The following is a 16,287-nucleotide window of genomic DNA, read 5'->3' as shown; positions in this document are numbered from 1 at the left end:
ATGCTTCTCTAATGTTCGAACTTCAACATGTGAGGAAGCAGGACTCATCACAGTATTAGTGTCCATCCCAAATGCCTCCCCAATGCTATTTTTAGCTTAATCCTCACTGAGCTTTTTGCTTATGCCTTTTGCCCTTCTTGAATGCCCGTCCTTAACCCTTAAAGGGTCATCCAGTTGAAGTACCAGATTTCTAATTTCCTCTCTTCACTGATCTCACACAATCCTGGGTCTCAAGGCTAGAACCGCCCCCCTCACCCCCAAAGCATTGGCTCAAGGCCAGTTAGGAAGCTTCAAAGAGCAAGGGGGACTTGAGTTCTAGTCCTGACAGGGTGGAGTGCAGCTGTTCTTTTCAGGAACAACAAAATAAACAACAACAAAGGGTCCCCCTCCCTACAATTCTTGGGACAAGGGAGCAAAAGATGTTGAGAGAAATGGGCTTGGAGAGATAAGTGTAGCTGAGACACATAGATGGCATATTGGTGGTCCATCTTTTTATATCAATTTTTCTGGACTGTTTAGGGGAATGAAAATCTTCTAAACATTTTAATATTAAAAAAAGAACTTCAGGCTGGGATTGTGGCTCAGCAGTAGAGCACTGACCTAGGGGGTGGGGGTTCAATTCTCAGCACCACATAAAAATAAAGGCATTGTGTTGTGTCCATCTACAAAAAAGATTCATATTCTCTCTCTAAAAAAAAAAAAAAAAAAGAACTTAAAGGCACATGAAACTGCTAAGAAATCACATGTTTGTGAAGGAAGGATTCAGGATCCTTCACCAACAAGGGCTGTGTCCTTTGCTTTGAGGTCACGGGTAGAGTGTGAATCCAGTTCCTGGCATTAAATGAAGGTGACTATTGTGATTTCCTGGACTCGGGAAGGGGCCTCCATGCCCAAGAGTGTGACCCCGCCAGAGGCCCTGGGAAGGAGCAGCTCAGTGTCCCCACTGTATCCTAGGCGACAGATCTGAAGGAAGGCGTGTCAAAGGCGGAGTCATAGGCCCTCCTTCGGTCGCGCTCCGCCCAGTACTGGCCTTACTACTCGCCCTTGCCGGGCGGGTGATCCCCAAGTAGATCCACTTTGGATGACACTGTAAGGTGAACCGAGCTCCCAAGGCCACCCAGCTTAAATTTTAAATTTCCTCCCTAGAAAAGAGCAAGCGAGGAACACGCTCTCTGGGAAGAACTGGACTCCACCAGTTTCCAACCGGCTCTGGACAACCAACTTGGGACCAAAAGTCTTGGGAGTTCTGAACGACAAGGGAGCTGCCTTAGGAGAAGAACCGCCGGCTGGCCACGAGGCGCCTAATGGCCGTGCACGCCCGCCGCCTGTGTCACATCGCCTTCCAAGTGGCGGCCGGGCAGCCCCTAGCCCGGGATCTGCAGTGCCTCTTTGGCTTCCAGACCCTGGCGGTGCGGGAAGCACGTGGCTGGCGGCAACTGGCCCTACGCAGCGGAGACGCCGTCTTTTTGGTGAATGAGGGTGCGGGACCCGGGGAGCCGCTGTACGGTCTAGACCCACATCATGCTGTGCCCAGCGCCACGAACTTGTGTTTCGATGTGGACGATGCGAGCACAGCCGCCCAAGTGCTGGCGTCCCGGGGCTGTCGTGTGCCGGTGCCCCCAGTTATCGTGCGGGATGCTCAGGGCGCCGCCACCTACGCTGTGGTCAGCTCGCCGGCTGGCAACCTCAGCCTGACGTTGCTGGAGCGTGCCGGCTATCAAGGGCCCTTCCTACCGGGCTTCGGACCGGTGCCCTCCAAGCCCGAAGCAGGTTGGGTCAGCCACGTGGACCACTTGACCTTGGCTTGCACCCCCGGCAGCTCCCCAACACTTAGGCGCTGGTTCCAGGACTGCCTGGGCTTTCACCACTTGCCGTTGAACCCAGGGGAGGATCCCGAGCTGGGCCTCGAAGTGGTAGCTGAGTCGGGGAATGGGGGGCTGCGGCTCATGGCCCTGCAGACTCCACCCGGCAGCATTGTCCCCACCCTTGTGCTGGCCGAGTCTCTGCCGGGGGCTACCTATAGACAGGACCAGGTGGAGCAGTTTCTGGTTCGGCACAGGGGGCCGGGCCTGCAGCACGTAGGACTGTATACGCCCAACATCATGGAGGCCAGTGAGGGTATGGCTTTGGCCGGAGGCCGGCTCCTGACACCTCCGGAAGCATACTACCAGCAGCCAGGCAAAGAAAAGCAGATCCTAGCTGCGGGGCTCAAACCTGGCGTTCTGGCCCGACAGGGAATACTGCTAGATGGAGATAAAGGCAAGTTTCTGCTTCAGGTCTTCACCAAGTCCCTCTTTGCTGAGGATACCTTCTTCTTGGAGCTGATTCAGAGGCAAGGGGCCACAGGGTTTGGCCAGGACAACATTCGAGCACTGTGGCAATCCATACAAGAGGAAGCTGCCAGGAGCCAGAAAGCCTGAGGACAGCCAGAGCTAGATGCAGCCACTTTCTTGTAGCCTGAGACACACTCAGAGGAGGCCCAGCTATTGAAATGCAATACCCTCAGAGGCCAGGTGTGCCCCGCTTCTCCTTAGTACCTGCCAGGAGTTAAGTCTTACTGGGCTCCAAAGAAGTGTTGTTTTTTGTTTGTTTGTTTAAGTATAAAACATTTCTTACAATTTAATATCTAATACATACACAAGATACAAAGAACAATAAAAAAATTACATGATTAGGTCACAGACATAACTAATACAAGCCTTTGTGTTCTTCTTTTTTTTTTAATGTGAGTAGGACTAATTTATTTTTTGCAAGATGGGGACTGAACCCAGGACCTTGCACATGCTAGGAACATGCTCTATTACTGAGCTACACTCCCACCCCTTTGTGTTCCCCTATGATAGTATTTCCCTCTCTGCCCCAAATTTGTGGTTTTTTTAACCCTTTGCATTTCTGAATTTTCACTATATGTGAAATGTATCCCTAAATAAATGACTTAGTATTTGAGGTAGGTAATTAAGACAGATTCTTCTGTGCTTCCCTTCTCCCTAGGGAGCAACCCATGTAGGTAGAGACAGGCTGGTTCAGGGTTAAGCCCAACCACCTGCTTTAGGATAATACCACTGCTCCAATCAAGCTGACCTGAGACCTAGAAAGTGTTGGGTGTCAACTCTTGGCAGGTGCTCCCTGCAGTAGCCATCACTTCCTGGGAAAGGAGAACAGATTATGTGGACAGAACACACCCTCCTCCCTCTGCCTAAAGCTGTATGGAAGCTCAACCAGTGGGAATCAGGACCCAATACTTTCTGGGTCCCTCAGAGGTGTGGAGTAAAGGGGCTAGGGAGAGGATGCAACTTTTCCAAAATGACTACAAAAATAAGCACTTTAGCTGGGCGCAGTGGCGCACGCCTGTAATCCCAGCAGCTTGGGAGGCTGAGACAGGATGATCACGGGGTTCAAAGCCAGCCTCAGCAATAGCCAGCTGCCCTGAATGCCCCAAGGTCACGGATAGGAACTCCCATAGTCCTGCCAGTAGACCTGAGAGGGAGAGCAGCCAGGTATGGGTCAGGCCTCAGTTGCTGACTCCTTTCTCTACTCCTCCCTGTTGATTGTGCTACTTTGCTCCCAGCATCCAGGTACCTGAGTTAGGCCTCTGCACCAGCAGAATGCGGGTACCCCCAAGGGCTCTGGGCTGCTCCAGAACCCAGTGAGACCCTGTCTCTAAATAAAATACAAAATGAGGCTGGGGATGTGACTTAGTGATTGAGTGCCCCTCAGTTCAATCCCTAGTACCCCCTCCCCCCCAAAAAAAGTAAGCACTTTATTAAACAATAGGACTCTCAGGGATAGGGACTTTCAGAGGCATCACTGGGCTGCACTGTTGAGGCTGGGTGTGTCAGTGGGGACATGAGGCCAAAAGAAACTATCCAGGACTTGCTGGCCCCGGTTGGGCTTTTTCCAGCTGGGCTTTTTCTGGCTGGATGGAGAAGACAATTGAGACCTTTTGGAACCCTGTGTAGAAGCCAAAAGAGGGAGGTACTGAGGAGAGGACATCATGGAATTCTTTCCAGCATCTCCTCTTTATTAATCTAGCTCAGGTTCTATCCTGATATGTAGAGCTGCCTCCAAATATCTTATCTGTGCCTAACTCTACAAAAAGCAGCCTGAGGAAATCTTCCTGAGGTACAAATCTGGCTCCTCTCTTCCACCTTAAATGCTTTGGCAGCTTGGTTTTTATGCTTTGGCTGACCTGGGCAGGCTCTGCCAACTTCTCCAGCTAACCAAATGTTCATGGCTCCTTGGGCATTGCAGACTGCATAATGCCCTACCTTTGCACAAACATTTCACACTGTATTGCCCTCATTACTTTAAGGGCCATGAGACTTACCTTGCAGGTCCCTGGCTGATGGTCCTCATATACACGGAACACCTAGCCAAGAGTAAGGGGTAAGGACAGGGCTGGCATCTTCTCCAAAAGAGCCAAACTTCTATTTTCTGCCCTTGACTTTATGCCCCAGTACTTTAGCTTAAAATGTGTGTGTGTGTGTGTGTGTGTGTTCCTATTTACACAGTAATCGGTTCATATAGACAATGTAGGAAACAAAAGGGGAAATGAAGACAAAGGTAGTACCTTTTTCATGGCAGTAGAAACAGCTGCGGTGTGAAATTCCTCTCGAGTCAGCCATCGAGCACCAGGTGGTGTGGTCACTGGGGTCTGCCCTTCCAGGGCCAGACCATATACTTGATATGTCAGCTTGATATGAGAGAAAGTGTGGCTCACCTGGGAGGAGGATCAGGGGGTTGAAATAAATCTGTGGATGTGGCCACAGAGGTCATCAGTCCTGGTCCCTCCACTTTTACTTACCTCTCCAAGGTACTGGAGGTGGGTAGCAGGGAGAGGCCCAGTCCAACTCTGTAGTTTCTGCAGCAGGTCCTTGTGCTGATGCTGTCCTGAGTGCTCCAAGGTCACGGACGGGAACTCCCATAGTCCTGCCAGCAGACCTGAGAGGGAGGGCAGCCAGGTATGGGTCAGGCCTTAGCTGCTGACTCCTCTCTCTACTCCTCCTTGTTGATTGTGCCACTTTACTCCCAGCATCCGGGTACCTGAGCTAGGCCTCTGCACCAGCAGAATATGGGTACCCCCAAGGGCTCTGGACTGCTCCAGAACACAGATGGCCAGGTACTCCTCCCTGGGGGGCCTGCGGCTGGCCTTTCTGGGAAAGTTGGCCACTCCCAACGTGTGGTTCCAGGGTTCTGTGGAAGGCAGGCACAGCTGGCACTTTCCAGTGATGGGAGCTGGAAACAGAGATCCCCAAGCCCTGCTCAGTCCAGGAAGGCTTAGGTGCCAAGCCCAGAAAGCAGGCTTGGCCTGGCTCAGCAGGATCTTGCTCAGCAGGATCTTACTAGTTCAGAAAGAACTACAGGCAGCTCCCTGACAGGGGCAGGAGAGGGTGGGGTTGGGGTTAAGGCCGCACTCACTGCAGTCCTCCACGTCAAGAGTGCCTTGCAGGTTCCATGAAGCTGAGAACTGTTCCTGCTCTACCTGAGAGACAGGGTGGGGTGTCATGGGGCAAGGGCCATACCCTAGGATTCCTGAGTGCTCCCTCCCCAGGAGGCTCACCCTCTGGCGTGCCCTGCACAAGCTCTGCACAGGGCACTGGCTGCAGAGAGGCCGCTGTGGGGTGCACACTGTGGCCCCCAGTTCCATGGCTGCTTGATTAAAGTCCCCTGGTCGGTTTGGATCCACTAGCTGCTGGGCTAGGCTCCTACAAGAAGAGAACACCTCTGTGAGGAAAAAAACCCTTTGAAGATACCCCTCCCATAGTCCCCCATTATTCCAGTATCATACCAGAGATGCTGAGAGACAAGAGTGCTCTTGGGATCAGCACCAATGGCTCGGACACGGCACAGCACCCGTACTACATTCCCATCCACCACACCGGTTGCCTTGTACAGAGAAGTTCAGAACTTAGCCTTGGCTGGGAGATAGTACACACAAAGTGTGGGTGGGAAATGGTCTCACCTGACCAAAGGCAATGGAAGCAATGGCTCCAGCTGTGTACCGCCCCACACCAGGTAGGAGCTGCTGTAGGGTGTCTGCTGTACGGGGCATGTGGCCCCCTAGCTCTTCTACCACCTGATTGGGGTAAGGTTTAAGGTTGTGAAACACTTGAGGCCCCAGGCTTCTACACCCTGCCCTTGGCAACCCCTTACCTTCCGAGCTCCCTCCTGTAGTCGCCGGCCTCGAGAATAGTAGCCCAGCCCAGCCCAAAGTTGGTTCACCTCCTGTAGGTGGAGTCACAGGTCAAAGAGATAAGTGGTCAGTCCCTCAGTTGTCCCCATTCTCACTACCCAAGGATAGCTTTTACCTCCAGAGAAGCATTGGCCAGGTTCTGCAGTGTTGGCCATTTCTATAGTTCCAAAGCAGAAAAGAAGAAGAGATCAAGGGTTAGGGCAGTGAAGGAAGATTTCTCTACACACATCCCAAAGTATAGGCTCTTTTCTTGGGTCTGGCCCAACCCTCCCCTCTTTTCCCTGGTGTCACCTGCATCCACCGGGTATAGTAGTTGATCACTGTGGCAACCTGGGTCTGCTGCAGCATAACCTCTGACACCCACACTAGGGGAGAAGGGTTGGCATGAGAGTACTGCTAACCTGCCTTGTTCCTAACCCACAGCCCCAGACCTGTACATTTCCAGGCAAGGTACCCCTGCTTTCAGGAGATGTACTGACCAGCATATGCTCGCCTATCCAGGTCTGCCTCATCCTCTGCCTGTCAGTGCAAGCCCAGGTGGGAAGTTAGTATGGAAGGTCCTGGATGCCATTCTCCTGCCCAACCCTCCTTGTTCCTCATCTGCTTACCTGTCTTCTCCAGGGTAGGTCCCGCTTCTCTGTGTCATACCAGCTCAGTAGGCTCTTCCTGAAGGCTGTTATTTCAGTTCTATTTCTGAATAGATGGTACGGGGAGACAGAGGCCTGAAATATCTTCTCTTCTTGCTGATTGGCCAGGTCTGCAGGAGTCCCAGGACACTCAGAGATCCTCCCTGCATAGGGAACCCACCTCAGGAGGAACCCAGGACACAGAAGCCTGTGGCGGTGTACTCTATACAGGACCTCCCCTACTCCCAGTCTAGCGCTTAAGCTTTGGAGCTAGAGTCAACCACAGTTGTCTAGCTGTTATGTAGCATTGACCCAATTTATGGCCTTAATTTTCTCAGAGTGATACTGCTGGCTCTGTTGTCTCTGGGTCATGATGAAAACCCAACAGTTTTAGTTAGACATGATAAATATCTATGCAGGGTTCCCTATTTACAAAACACTTTCAGGCTCATAAACTCATTTGATCCCATGAAAGTCACATGAGGGAAGAAAAGCATAGGCTATTGCTCTGTATTATTGGTAAAAAAAGTAGCCAATTAGAGCAATTATCCCAAAGTCACACAGCAACACAGAATTATGCCCTTAAATAGTGTCTTAATGCTTTAAGTCATAACAGGTTCCCTTCTCAGTCCAAATCTGCACCCTTTCACAGCCAATGAAACCAGCCTCTGGAGTCTTTGGCTAGGACCAAGCTCCTTACCCTTAGGAGCAGAAGGCTTGGCCTGGCTACTATTGGGGGCACGTTTCTTCCTTCTCTCCTGGCTGGCTGCCTGCTTTCCCAAATTACTTCCCACAGCTGCTTGAAGTTTCCTCATGATGGCCTGGAAGAGAAAGACCCAGCCCAAGTAGTTGGTCACAATGAGACTGAATCTTGGGGCCTCACAGTAGTTACAGTCACTTCTATCCCTATACCACTCACAGAGTATCTATTTTTTTCTCATGTACTCTCAAGACACCTAGGGTTTGCTCTTGGCTTTCTGTGGCACTGAGAGGCATGACCAGCACAGGAGTACTAGCATGAGAAATTCAGAGTAACAAGCGAGGGTCAATATGGGCCAAGGACCAAAGTCTTCTGTTGGGGAGTATTTACGGGTTCCTGATGCTTATTATGATGTTGTTGTTTCAAGGTATCTAGGGGCATAGGGTGGGTGGGAGGTTTCTCCACTTAGAAATATTTCATGGTTACACTAAAACCTTTATTTGATAGAAAGGAGAAACCAAGGATCAGAGAGGGAAAAAGATTTGCCTAAGACTAAATGGCAAATCAATGGGAGAAGAGATGAACTACTTTTATTCCTAATAACTTTCTGATCTAGCAATTATTACTAACTGACCATTAGCAATAAGGTCACTGCTCTGACAGTTCTTCTGGCTGCCTTTTCTCTAATGGAAAAAAAGAGGCTAACAGTGTTTATGTAAGACCCCATGAAGTGTTTCAATTTCCTGATGGCTCCCCAAGGCAGGTACTACTACTGCATCCATTTTATTTATTTATTTACTACTACTGCTTCCATTTATTTATTTATAGTCTGGGAATTGAACCCAAGAGTGCTTAGCCACTGAACTCCATCTTCAGCCCTTTTTATTTTTTTTCTTGCTAAGTTGCTCAGGCTGGCTTTGAACTTATGATCCTCCAGGATTACAGGCATGCACCACAGTAGCTGGCCTACCTCCATTTTAGCTATGAGAAAATGAAGGTTTGTAGAGATTAAATAACTTGATCTTTCAAACTGAGTGTGCACTCTTATACTCTGGCTATGCTGCAATCCCAAGCCTATTTCAAACTCTTACCTCAAGGTTTCAACTTTACCATCTCATTTTCATCAAAAGAGCTTGCTTCCTGGGGCTGAGGTTGTAGCTCAGTGGTAGACTACTTGCCTAGCATGTGTGAGGTACTGGGTTCAATTCTCAGCACCACACATAAATAAATAAAATTAAAGGTCCACCGACAACTAAAAAAATAAATAAAAGAGCCTCCTTCAGTGAAAAAAACAATACAAACCTCCCTCCATTTGCATTGACCTCCTTCTTTCTCCTTTTATGTGAAGGAGGGATCTCTCTTTTTCCCCAGGGTCCTGTTCCTCCAATCTTCCAACCAAGACCCACTCTCCTCCCCTTCATGGCCAGACTTCTTTTACCAAACTCACTCATTTCCACAATTTATTCTACAATTTTCCAAAGAGCAAAGTAACCTTTTCAAGACATGATCATGTCAATTCCTTTCTTAAAACCTTTAATGGCTTCCCATTAATTCCTTAAACAAATATATATGGATTGTCTACTACGTGTCAAGCTGTTTATTCAGTAAACAAACCACAAACCATCAAAGATTCCTGTGGCTCAGTGGTACAGCACTTGCCAAGCATGTGTGAGGCCCTGGGTTTGATCCTCAGCACCACATATAAATAAATAAAATAAAGGTATTGTGTCCACCTACAACTAAAAAAAAAAAAAAAAAAAAAATCAAAAATTCCTGTCCTCATGGAGCTTATATTCTAATAGGGTAGACAATACAAACACATAATAAGTAAATTATATGGGATGTTAGAAGGCAATACTATTAGCATAAAGAGGAAAAGTAGAGAAAATGAAGGGCATAAAATGCCAGAATGGGAATGAAATGTTGCAATTTTAAATAATGTGGTCAAGGTAGGTCTTATTAACGTAATATTTGGGGCTGTGGTTGTAGCTCAGTGGTAGAGTGCTTGCCTAGCATGTGTGAGACACTGGGTTTGATGCTCAGCACCACATAAATGTAAAATAAAGATATTGTGTCCACCTAAAACTAAAAAATAAATATTAAAAAAAAAGAATGAGTCAATACTGTTAACATAGACTTGAAGGTCCATGTACCAGGGCCGCACTTGTTTCATCCTCTCCTCTTACTATGCTCAAGCCACATTTACCTGAATTTAGTTGCTTAAATTTCCAAAGTTGTCTGTCCACTTTGAGGCCTCATACACTCCATTTCCTCTGCTTGGAGAGAGCTTTTCTATGTTCTTCCTAATATCCAATCATTTTTTAGGTTTTGGCTTAAATGTTCAAGCACCTTACTCTCTTAGGTCTCCATTATAGCTCTTTTTTTTTTTAATATTTTTTTGTTTTGATGGACACAGTACCTTTATTTTATTTATTTTTATGTGATGCTGAGGCTCACAAGTGTGAGGCAAGCACTCTGCCACTGAGCCACAATCCCAACCCTCCATTATAGCTGTTAACTGTAATTTCACACTTAATTGTGATTCTTCCAGTTAGTGTCTGCTTACCCTACTTTAAAAAAATATATATATCTTTAGTTGTAGATGGACACAATACTTTTATTTATTTTTATGTGGTGCTGAGGATCAAACCCAGTGCCTCTACTACTGAGCCATAATCCAGCCCTGCTCACCCTACTTGACTGTAAAAAACAAACAAACCAAAAAACAAAAACAAAACAACAACAACAACAAAAAACCTCCAGGAGGACCAGGACTAGATCTCTTCTGTTAATTGTTGTGTCCTCAAAGCCAAAGGCAGGTAAACACTATAAATGTTTGTTAATTTAATTAATGGAATGGAGGACGGTGTTTCTTTTTTAAAAAGAAGGGGATAAGTCCAAGCAACTCAATAATGACGAAAAGGACTCAGTAGGGGGAGAAAAGTTAAAAGATGCCCTAGAAAAAATAAACAAGGAGAATCAGTTGCTGGGCCCAGGGAATGAAAACTAGAGTCCCTGGGAAGAGACTACTACTCCTAATACCTCTCTCCTCTCTCACGGTAGTAAGAGTCATGCCCAAACACCGTCTAGGTCAGCTATACTTTCTAATTGCTTTCCAAATGGACCCTTCCTTATCATCCCCACTACCAGAACCTTAATTCTATTTTACTTCATCGCTTGGACTTTTTCAAATGCTTCCCTATTAGTCAGTCGCTTTATAACCTCAGCATCCTTGTTCTGTGGAATGCTCTCCGCCCGCACTAAGCTCTCCATCTTTCCAGGGAATTTGCCCACGCCCAGAACACCTTTCTTTCCCCCAATGCCCTTCTTCTGGCCTAACTCATAAGCATATTTTAAGCTCAGTTCAGGCAGTGCCCCCTCTTTTGGGAATCCCGCCCTGCCCACCCACAGCATTCCGGAACGGTGCAGACAAACACCGCAGGCGTTAAGACTGGGTTCCCACCCTCCCCAGGCCGCGCGTGGTAAGAAAAATTACCTCCTCCGCCGGCTCCCGCGCAACAACGAGGGGCGTGGCTCCGGCCAATCCAGGCGGGGAGTCCGCAGCACCAGCCAATAGGCTCTCAGCGCGGGCCGGGCCCACTTCCCTGCACAGGGCCCGGGAGGTCTGAACGGAAGTCCAACCCTACTGCGACCCCAAGCGTGAGACCCCGCCCCATTCTCGACCGCCGGAGTCGAGCCAGGAGACTAAACGGAAGTCTTCCGGCAGCTCAAGAGAGGGACGCGCGGCACGCTCTGCGTCATGGCTGCCGACAGTGACGATGGCGCAGCTTCAGCTCCAGCGGCCTCAGACGGTGAGCGACTTCCCAAGGGCCGCTCTAGAAGTTTATGTGCTCTGGGGGAGGGGAAGACCTCGGGCTGGTTGATAGAGACAGACCTTAACCTTCAGAAAAGTAACTCCTTTCTTCGGAAGCAGCCACGAGCCGCGCGCTCAGCTGCAAAGCTTGGGAGTGTTGGGAACGTAGGGCTGGTGGGGCCTGTCGGGAGGTGTGGTCTGGATGGAACTCTTGTGATTTGTTTAAATGGGGCAAGTTACACGTGGTGGTCGAAAGGAAGTAGGACGTATTGAGAGCTCTGGTGTGGGCCAATATTTATCAGGCGATGGGGCATGCTAGGAACAGCTTGTGGCTGCGGGGGCCACCATAAGAACAGTAGTGAGGCGCCTTAAGGGAGTTTAAGGGAACTCATCCTCAAACCCTGCGAAATATTGACTAAAGGGAGCGGGAAAAGAAACCTCGAATACCTTGTTTACCTTTCTACTGATTTATGCTGAGGAGGAAGTCTTACTTTAAAGACTTTCCCCAAATTCAGGGCACTGTCCATTCCAGTGAAGCACTTTGGACATAAAGGTTTAAGAGAAAAGCTAACATCGGAACCCAACCCCTATGGCTAGCTTGGTGTCTGTTCCCCTGGGAGCATGCACATTGATCACCATTCTTATACCCAGGTTGTATCAACAAATGCCCAAAATCTGGGGATGAGTTAATCCAGGTTCCTGTGGTGGATGTGCAAAGTGACAACTTCAAGGAGATGTGGCCATCCCTCTTGTTAGCCATAAAGACTGCTAGCTTTGTGGCTGTGGACACGGTATGAGATGGGAAACAGGGAGGACAGGTGGTTTTGAAGGGACTGGTACTGGGGGGCCACTCACAGCCCTTCCTTAATCTACCCATAGGAACTGAGTGGGCTTGGAGACAGAAAGAGTTTGCTGAACCAGTAAGTATTAAATCTTTAGTTCCAGCCCTGGCAGGAGGGGCAGATATCAACCCTGGAGTGTGTGGGGAGTCACAGTCCTGGATGGTTTGGTTCTTTCATGAAGTAATTCAGCCATAACTGCCCTCAAAACCAACCCCAAGGTGCATCGAGGAACGTTACAAGGCTGTATGTCATGCTGCTAGGACCCGTTCTATCCTCTCCTTGGGCCTTGCTTGCTTCAAGCTGCAGCCTGACAAGGTAGGAGCTGTCTCACTCCTGTCCCAAGTTTGTGGCTGTTGGGAGGAGGGTTGAGTTGCAGGGGAATCAGGTGTGAGGATTTCTTCTTCCAAATCTTGATATAACATATCTTTCTCTTTCAGGGTGAACACTCTTACCTGGTCCAGGTGTTCAATCTCACCCTGCTGTGCATGGAGGAATATGTTATAGAACCAAAGTCTGTGCAGTTCCTGGTGCAGCATGGCTTCAACTTTAATCGCCAGTATGCCCAAGGCATACCCTACCATAAGGGCAATGACAAGGTAGGACTTCAGCTTCCTTAACCTTGAGTCTGGCGCTCAAGTGACTTTATTTCTTCCTACCCTAGGCTAGATGCCGGAGAAGAATTTGCTTATGTGAGTATGGGAAATAACTAATGACAATATGGGAAAACAAGACAAATTAATACAAGGGTGGGTGACATCGGATTAGATAACAAGGGAAAATTTTCCAGGTGGGGAAACCTGGGATTAATGTCCTGTAGAGGAGTCTATCTGACCCCTTCCCTTCCACCTAGGGTAATGAGAGCCAGAGCCAGTCAGTACGGACACTGTTCCTGGAGATAATTCGGGCCCGTCGGCCCCTTGTGCTGCATAATGGCCTTATAGACTTGGTGTTCCTGTACCAGAACTTCTATGCACACCTGCCTGAAAGCCTGGGAACCTTCACTGCTGACCTTTGTGAGATGTTCCCGTCAGGCATTTATGATACCAAATATGCTGCTGAGTTTCATGCCCGCTTCACGGCCTCCTACTTAGAATATGCATTCCGGAAATGGTGAGGGAATGGTTGAGGGAAAAGGGTGGGGCCTAGTATGAGTCTGTTTCATTCACTTAAGATGTTTGTCAAGCACTTACCATGTGCTAGGCACTGTTTTAAGATTCAGCAGACAAAAATCCCTGTTCTCTTTGATCTAGTGGACCAATACCTTCTTGCACTTTTGTAGTGAGCGGGAAAATGGGAAGCAGCGGGCAGGTGGCAACCCACACCTTACCCTGGAGTTCTGCAGCTATCCTTCTAGCATGAGGGCTCATATTGACTATCGCTGCTGCATGACCCCTGCAACTCACCGTCCTCATCCCACCAGTATCTGTGACAACTTCTCGGTGAGACCACTTGCTCATTTTCTGGGGGAGGGGAAGTTCTGATATTTGAAACTCCTTTATATAAGCCCTCTTTCCTACCTCTAGGCCTATGGCTGGTGCCCCATGGGACCACAGTGTCCTCGGTCCCATGATATTGATCTTATCATTGACACTGATGAGGCTGTGATAGAGGATAAGCGGCGGCGGCGACGACGTAGGGAAAAACGTAGAAGGGCTTTGTTGAGCCTGCCTGGGACACAGACCTCCGGGGAAGCTGAGGATGGTCCTCCCACAAAGCAAGTCCATGGGGACCTAAAGGCTGAGGAAATTGATCAGAAAGTGGCTGAGGTTGATAAAAAGGACCAGCCTGGCTCTGATCAAGATCACAAAAATGACTTGGAGAAGGAGCTTAAAGCAACAAGGTATGAAACTACTGACATGGCTACCTCAGAAGTGCCAGGGGGCCAAGCCAGTCTTAACCCAGTGCCTGGGGATGGATTGCACCGGGCTGGTTTTGATGCCTTTATGACAGGTTATGTGATGGCCTATGTGGGAGTGATCCAGGGACCACAGTCCTGCAGCTCTGAACCCTGGCTACCCGAATGTCACAACAAGGTATATCTGAGTGGCAAAGCTGTCCCCCTCACAGTGGCCAAGAGCCAGTTCTCTCGTTCCTCCAAAGCCCACAATCAGAAGATGAAGCTGGCTTGGGGCAGCAGCTGACCCAATTTATTCAGCCCAGGAAGAAAAGCTGAGAGTAGAAGGAGTTGTTTGGGTCTCTCTAGCCTGTGAATGTCACACTCAACTACACAGAGTTAAGGTGGGAGAGCCTAACAGATACTGGCTGCATTGCCCCTGGACCTTTTCCTTTACCCCAGAGGCTGAGGTATGAGGGTACAAGTAAGAAGGCTGACCAGCACCTGCAACACCAACTTTATTTTTAAATCTGAAAGTGTCTTGGAAGAGTTTTACCAAAAAATCAACAGAAACGAGTTATGAAAATATTTGACCAACTTCATTCTTTGGTTATTTCTTATTGCGGCTCTGTAAGGACAGACTGTTCCCGAAGCTCCAGCTATAGCAGGAAGGGAAAAAAAATCAGTCCAAGTATAAACCATTTAACCAACTGGGTGTTTATCACCTGTTGATAACATAGAGCAGGCCCTAGGGCCTACAAAACCAGCCCCACTCCCAACCACAAGGTTGAAAGTCTTAATGAGGCAGAACATTAAGACTCCTTTATAAATATGAAAATAGATTAATCAACTGGAAAAGTTCTTTGAATGGGTTAGCTAAGAGCCATGACCACCACACTACCTTGCCCTCCCCCTGCATAGAAACGTAGTGATGTGGTCTGACCATGCAATAAGTGCAAACAGCAATTATTCAAGTGTCTTAGACATACTGGCAAGAAGCACCCCAGTCTTCAGCCCTTTATAATTTCCTGGTCAGCTCCAAGTTCCATCCGGTAGCTTATATGCCCCCAAAAAAGGCAACATAGATTTGGGATGGTAGAAGAACCAGGGTAATACCGCCTGCCAGCTCAACCTACAACTAAGAGTTCTCTGGTCCTGTCTGGGGAATTATACTTGGGTCAGGTAGAAACTAGAGCTCCTTGCTTAACATCACCAGTTGGCCCTAACTAGGAAGGCCTCTCACTGCTGCCTTCCCTCTCATGCAGCCATTGGGTAAATAGGAACCCAAAAGTTTAGCCTGGCTTGACCTGCTCGCCAGGCTCCAGGGATGAGTGGAGGATGTGCACCAAGGGGTCCCTATGGCTTCAACTGAAGGTCCATCCCCAAGGTAAGACAGGGACTAAACCCCCTTACCCATCCTGTTCTCCCTGGACTTGCAGTCCTATGCTCGAGATAGATTAGGGGACTGCAGCCAAGTTTCTTGGCTTGCCTTCTTCTACCTCCATTTCCTCAGAGGCACTTCTGCAATATGGGCTTGTCTCCTGGGGCTTGGGCCCAAAACCGTTCTCTTCCTGGGGAGTAGAGCAGTCCATGGCCTCATGGGCTGGAGCAGCTGCCCGGAATGGCGGGATCTCTCTTACCCTGTACTTGAGACTACTGAGTCTTGGTGGGGGCCCATCAGATAGTGATTCTTCATGGCACACAAATGGACAGGCCTCCTGATGCAAGAACTCTGGTGAACCAGGCAAAGAGCGCCATCGGCGAGCAGGTGGGGCCAAGGGCTCTTGCCAGTCAGCTAGGGGTGTAGTTCTAGGCCCTGGTGCATCCAGGTCAAATACCAGGGAGATTACAGACTTGCTGGGTAGGTCAAAGAGCTTGATCTTGCCGCCCTTGAGGTCCTGACGAGCACTGAAAGGGTTGACTTTGGGGGTACGGGTAGCACCATCTCTTGGTGGCTGGTAATAGGGGTCCAAGACACTCACTGTACGTGGGGGTTTACGAGAAAAGATGTCTGACTGGCTTCGAGACAGCCAAATAGTACGTCTTGGACGTGGTGACTTGTGGGGGATCTTGTCATCCAGTGAGCTCAGCCTCTTCCCCGAAGGCACTTTCTCTAAGGGTCCTAAAGAACAGTTGAGTCGGGTCTGGGTTATTCTCAGTAGTCATAATCAACAAAAGTACCACTTCATTAGTGTTTTCACTTAGGAAAGCAAAGTAGGATCTGATGTCCCATTTCATCAATGAGGAAACACTCAGAAGGAAAGCAGTAAGTCAAGTC

At 48.8% G+C, this 16,287-nt stretch overlaps 4 protein-coding genes across 6 annotated transcripts in view; 2 read left to right on the top strand and 2 right to left on the bottom strand.

Annotated features, from left to right (window-relative positions):
* Window positions 1-1,304: 1,304 nt before the first annotated feature.
* Window positions 1,305-2,688, top strand: Hpdl (4-hydroxyphenylpyruvate dioxygenase like). Its single transcript, XM_046469020.2, has one exon. The coding sequence runs from the start codon at window positions 1,305-1,307 to the stop codon at window positions 2,418-2,420; it is 1,116 nt and encodes a 371-aa protein (XP_046324976.1). The 3' UTR covers window positions 2,421-2,688.
* On the bottom strand, window positions 2,678-11,167 carry Mutyh (mutY DNA glycosylase). The gene is made up of 16 exons (XM_046469013.2): window positions 11,016-11,167; window positions 7,520-7,640; window positions 6,802-6,983; window positions 6,673-6,712; window positions 6,485-6,558; window positions 6,309-6,350; window positions 6,154-6,225; window positions 5,963-6,076; window positions 5,789-5,886; window positions 5,561-5,705; window positions 5,419-5,482; window positions 5,044-5,235; window positions 4,805-4,941; window positions 4,571-4,720; window positions 4,328-4,369; window positions 2,678-3,951 (listed from the first exon to the last, which is right to left on the bottom strand). The coding sequence occupies exons 2-16, from the start codon at window positions 7,632-7,634 to the stop codon at window positions 3,805-3,807; spliced, it is 1,614 nt and encodes a 537-aa protein (XP_046324969.1). The 5' UTR covers window positions 7,635-7,640; window positions 11,016-11,167; the 3' UTR covers window positions 2,678-3,804.
* A 26-nt stretch (window positions 11,168-11,193) lies between these two features.
* Window positions 11,194-14,611, top strand: Toe1 (target of EGR1, exonuclease). Of its 2 annotated transcripts, XM_046469019.2 has the most exons (9): window positions 11,194-11,331; window positions 11,985-12,124; window positions 12,213-12,253; window positions 12,394-12,490; window positions 12,613-12,771; window positions 13,026-13,285; window positions 13,455-13,614; window positions 13,699-14,015; window positions 14,126-14,314. In XM_046469019.2, the coding sequence occupies exons 1-9, from the start codon at window positions 11,280-11,282 to the stop codon at window positions 14,178-14,180; spliced, it is 1,281 nt and encodes a 426-aa protein (XP_046324975.1). In that variant the 5' UTR covers window positions 11,194-11,279; the 3' UTR covers window positions 14,181-14,314. The 2 variants fall into 2 exon arrangements, with proteins under 2 accessions (XP_046324975.1, XP_046324974.1); XM_046469018.2 differs by having other exon boundaries at window positions 13,699-14,611.
* The window catches only part of Tesk2 (testis associated actin remodelling kinase 2), a 147,983-nt gene continuing 146,206 nt past the window's right edge, over window positions 14,511-16,287 (bottom strand). The window contains exons 11-12 of one of the 2 annotated variants that reach the window (XM_046469011.2): window positions 15,650-16,131; window positions 14,511-14,668 (exon numbers count right to left, since the gene is read on the bottom strand). In XM_046469011.2, the coding sequence (XP_046324967.1) occupies window positions 14,627-14,668; window positions 15,650-16,131 (524 nt within the window). In that variant the 3' untranslated portion in view covers window positions 14,511-14,626. Of the gene's footprint in view, window positions 16,132-16,287 lie in introns of both variants that reach the window. The other variant, XM_046469010.2, reaches the window with a different exon arrangement.

Source organism: Marmota monax, unplaced genomic scaffold, assembly GCF_021218885.2.
Source record: "Marmota monax isolate L192 unplaced genomic scaffold, Marmota_monax_Labrador192_F-V1.1 WCK01_AAM20220418_F8-fsc00008, whole genome shotgun sequence".
Classification (NCBI taxonomy): Eukaryota; Metazoa; Chordata; class Mammalia; order Rodentia; family Sciuridae; genus Marmota; species Marmota monax.
Note: the sequence above shows the minus strand (reverse complement) of the source record. Positions and strands in the feature narration are given on the sequence as shown.

Bases quoted from the DNA above. Each gene is read 5' to 3' on its own strand.
- Hpdl (XM_046469020.2), top strand. From the start codon at position 1,305: ATGGCCGTGCACGCCCGCCGCCTGTGTCACATCGCCTTCCAAGTGGCG.
- Mutyh (XM_046469013.2), bottom strand. From the start codon at position 7,634: ATGAGGAAACTTCAAGCAGCTGTGGGAAGTAATTTGGGAAAGCAGGCA. The intron at 6,984-7,519 runs GTAAGGAGCTTG...TTCCCTATGCAG, and splicing joins CAAGCCTTCTGCTCCTAAGG to GGAGGATCTCTGAGTGTCCT. The intron at 6,226-6,308 runs GTAAAAGCTATC...CTCCACCTACAG, and splicing joins TGGCCAATGCTTCTCTGGAG to GAGGTGAACCAACTTTGGGC.
- Toe1 (XM_046469018.2), top strand. From the start codon at position 11,280: ATGGCTGCCGACAGTGACGATGGCGCAGCTTCAGCTCCAGCGGCCTCA. The intron at 11,332-11,984 runs GTGAGCGACTTC...TCTTATACCCAG, and splicing joins AGCTCCAGCGGCCTCAGACG to GTTGTATCAACAAATGCCCA. The intron at 12,125-12,212 runs GTATGAGATGGG...ATCTACCCATAG, and splicing joins GCTTTGTGGCTGTGGACACG to GAACTGAGTGGGCTTGGAGA.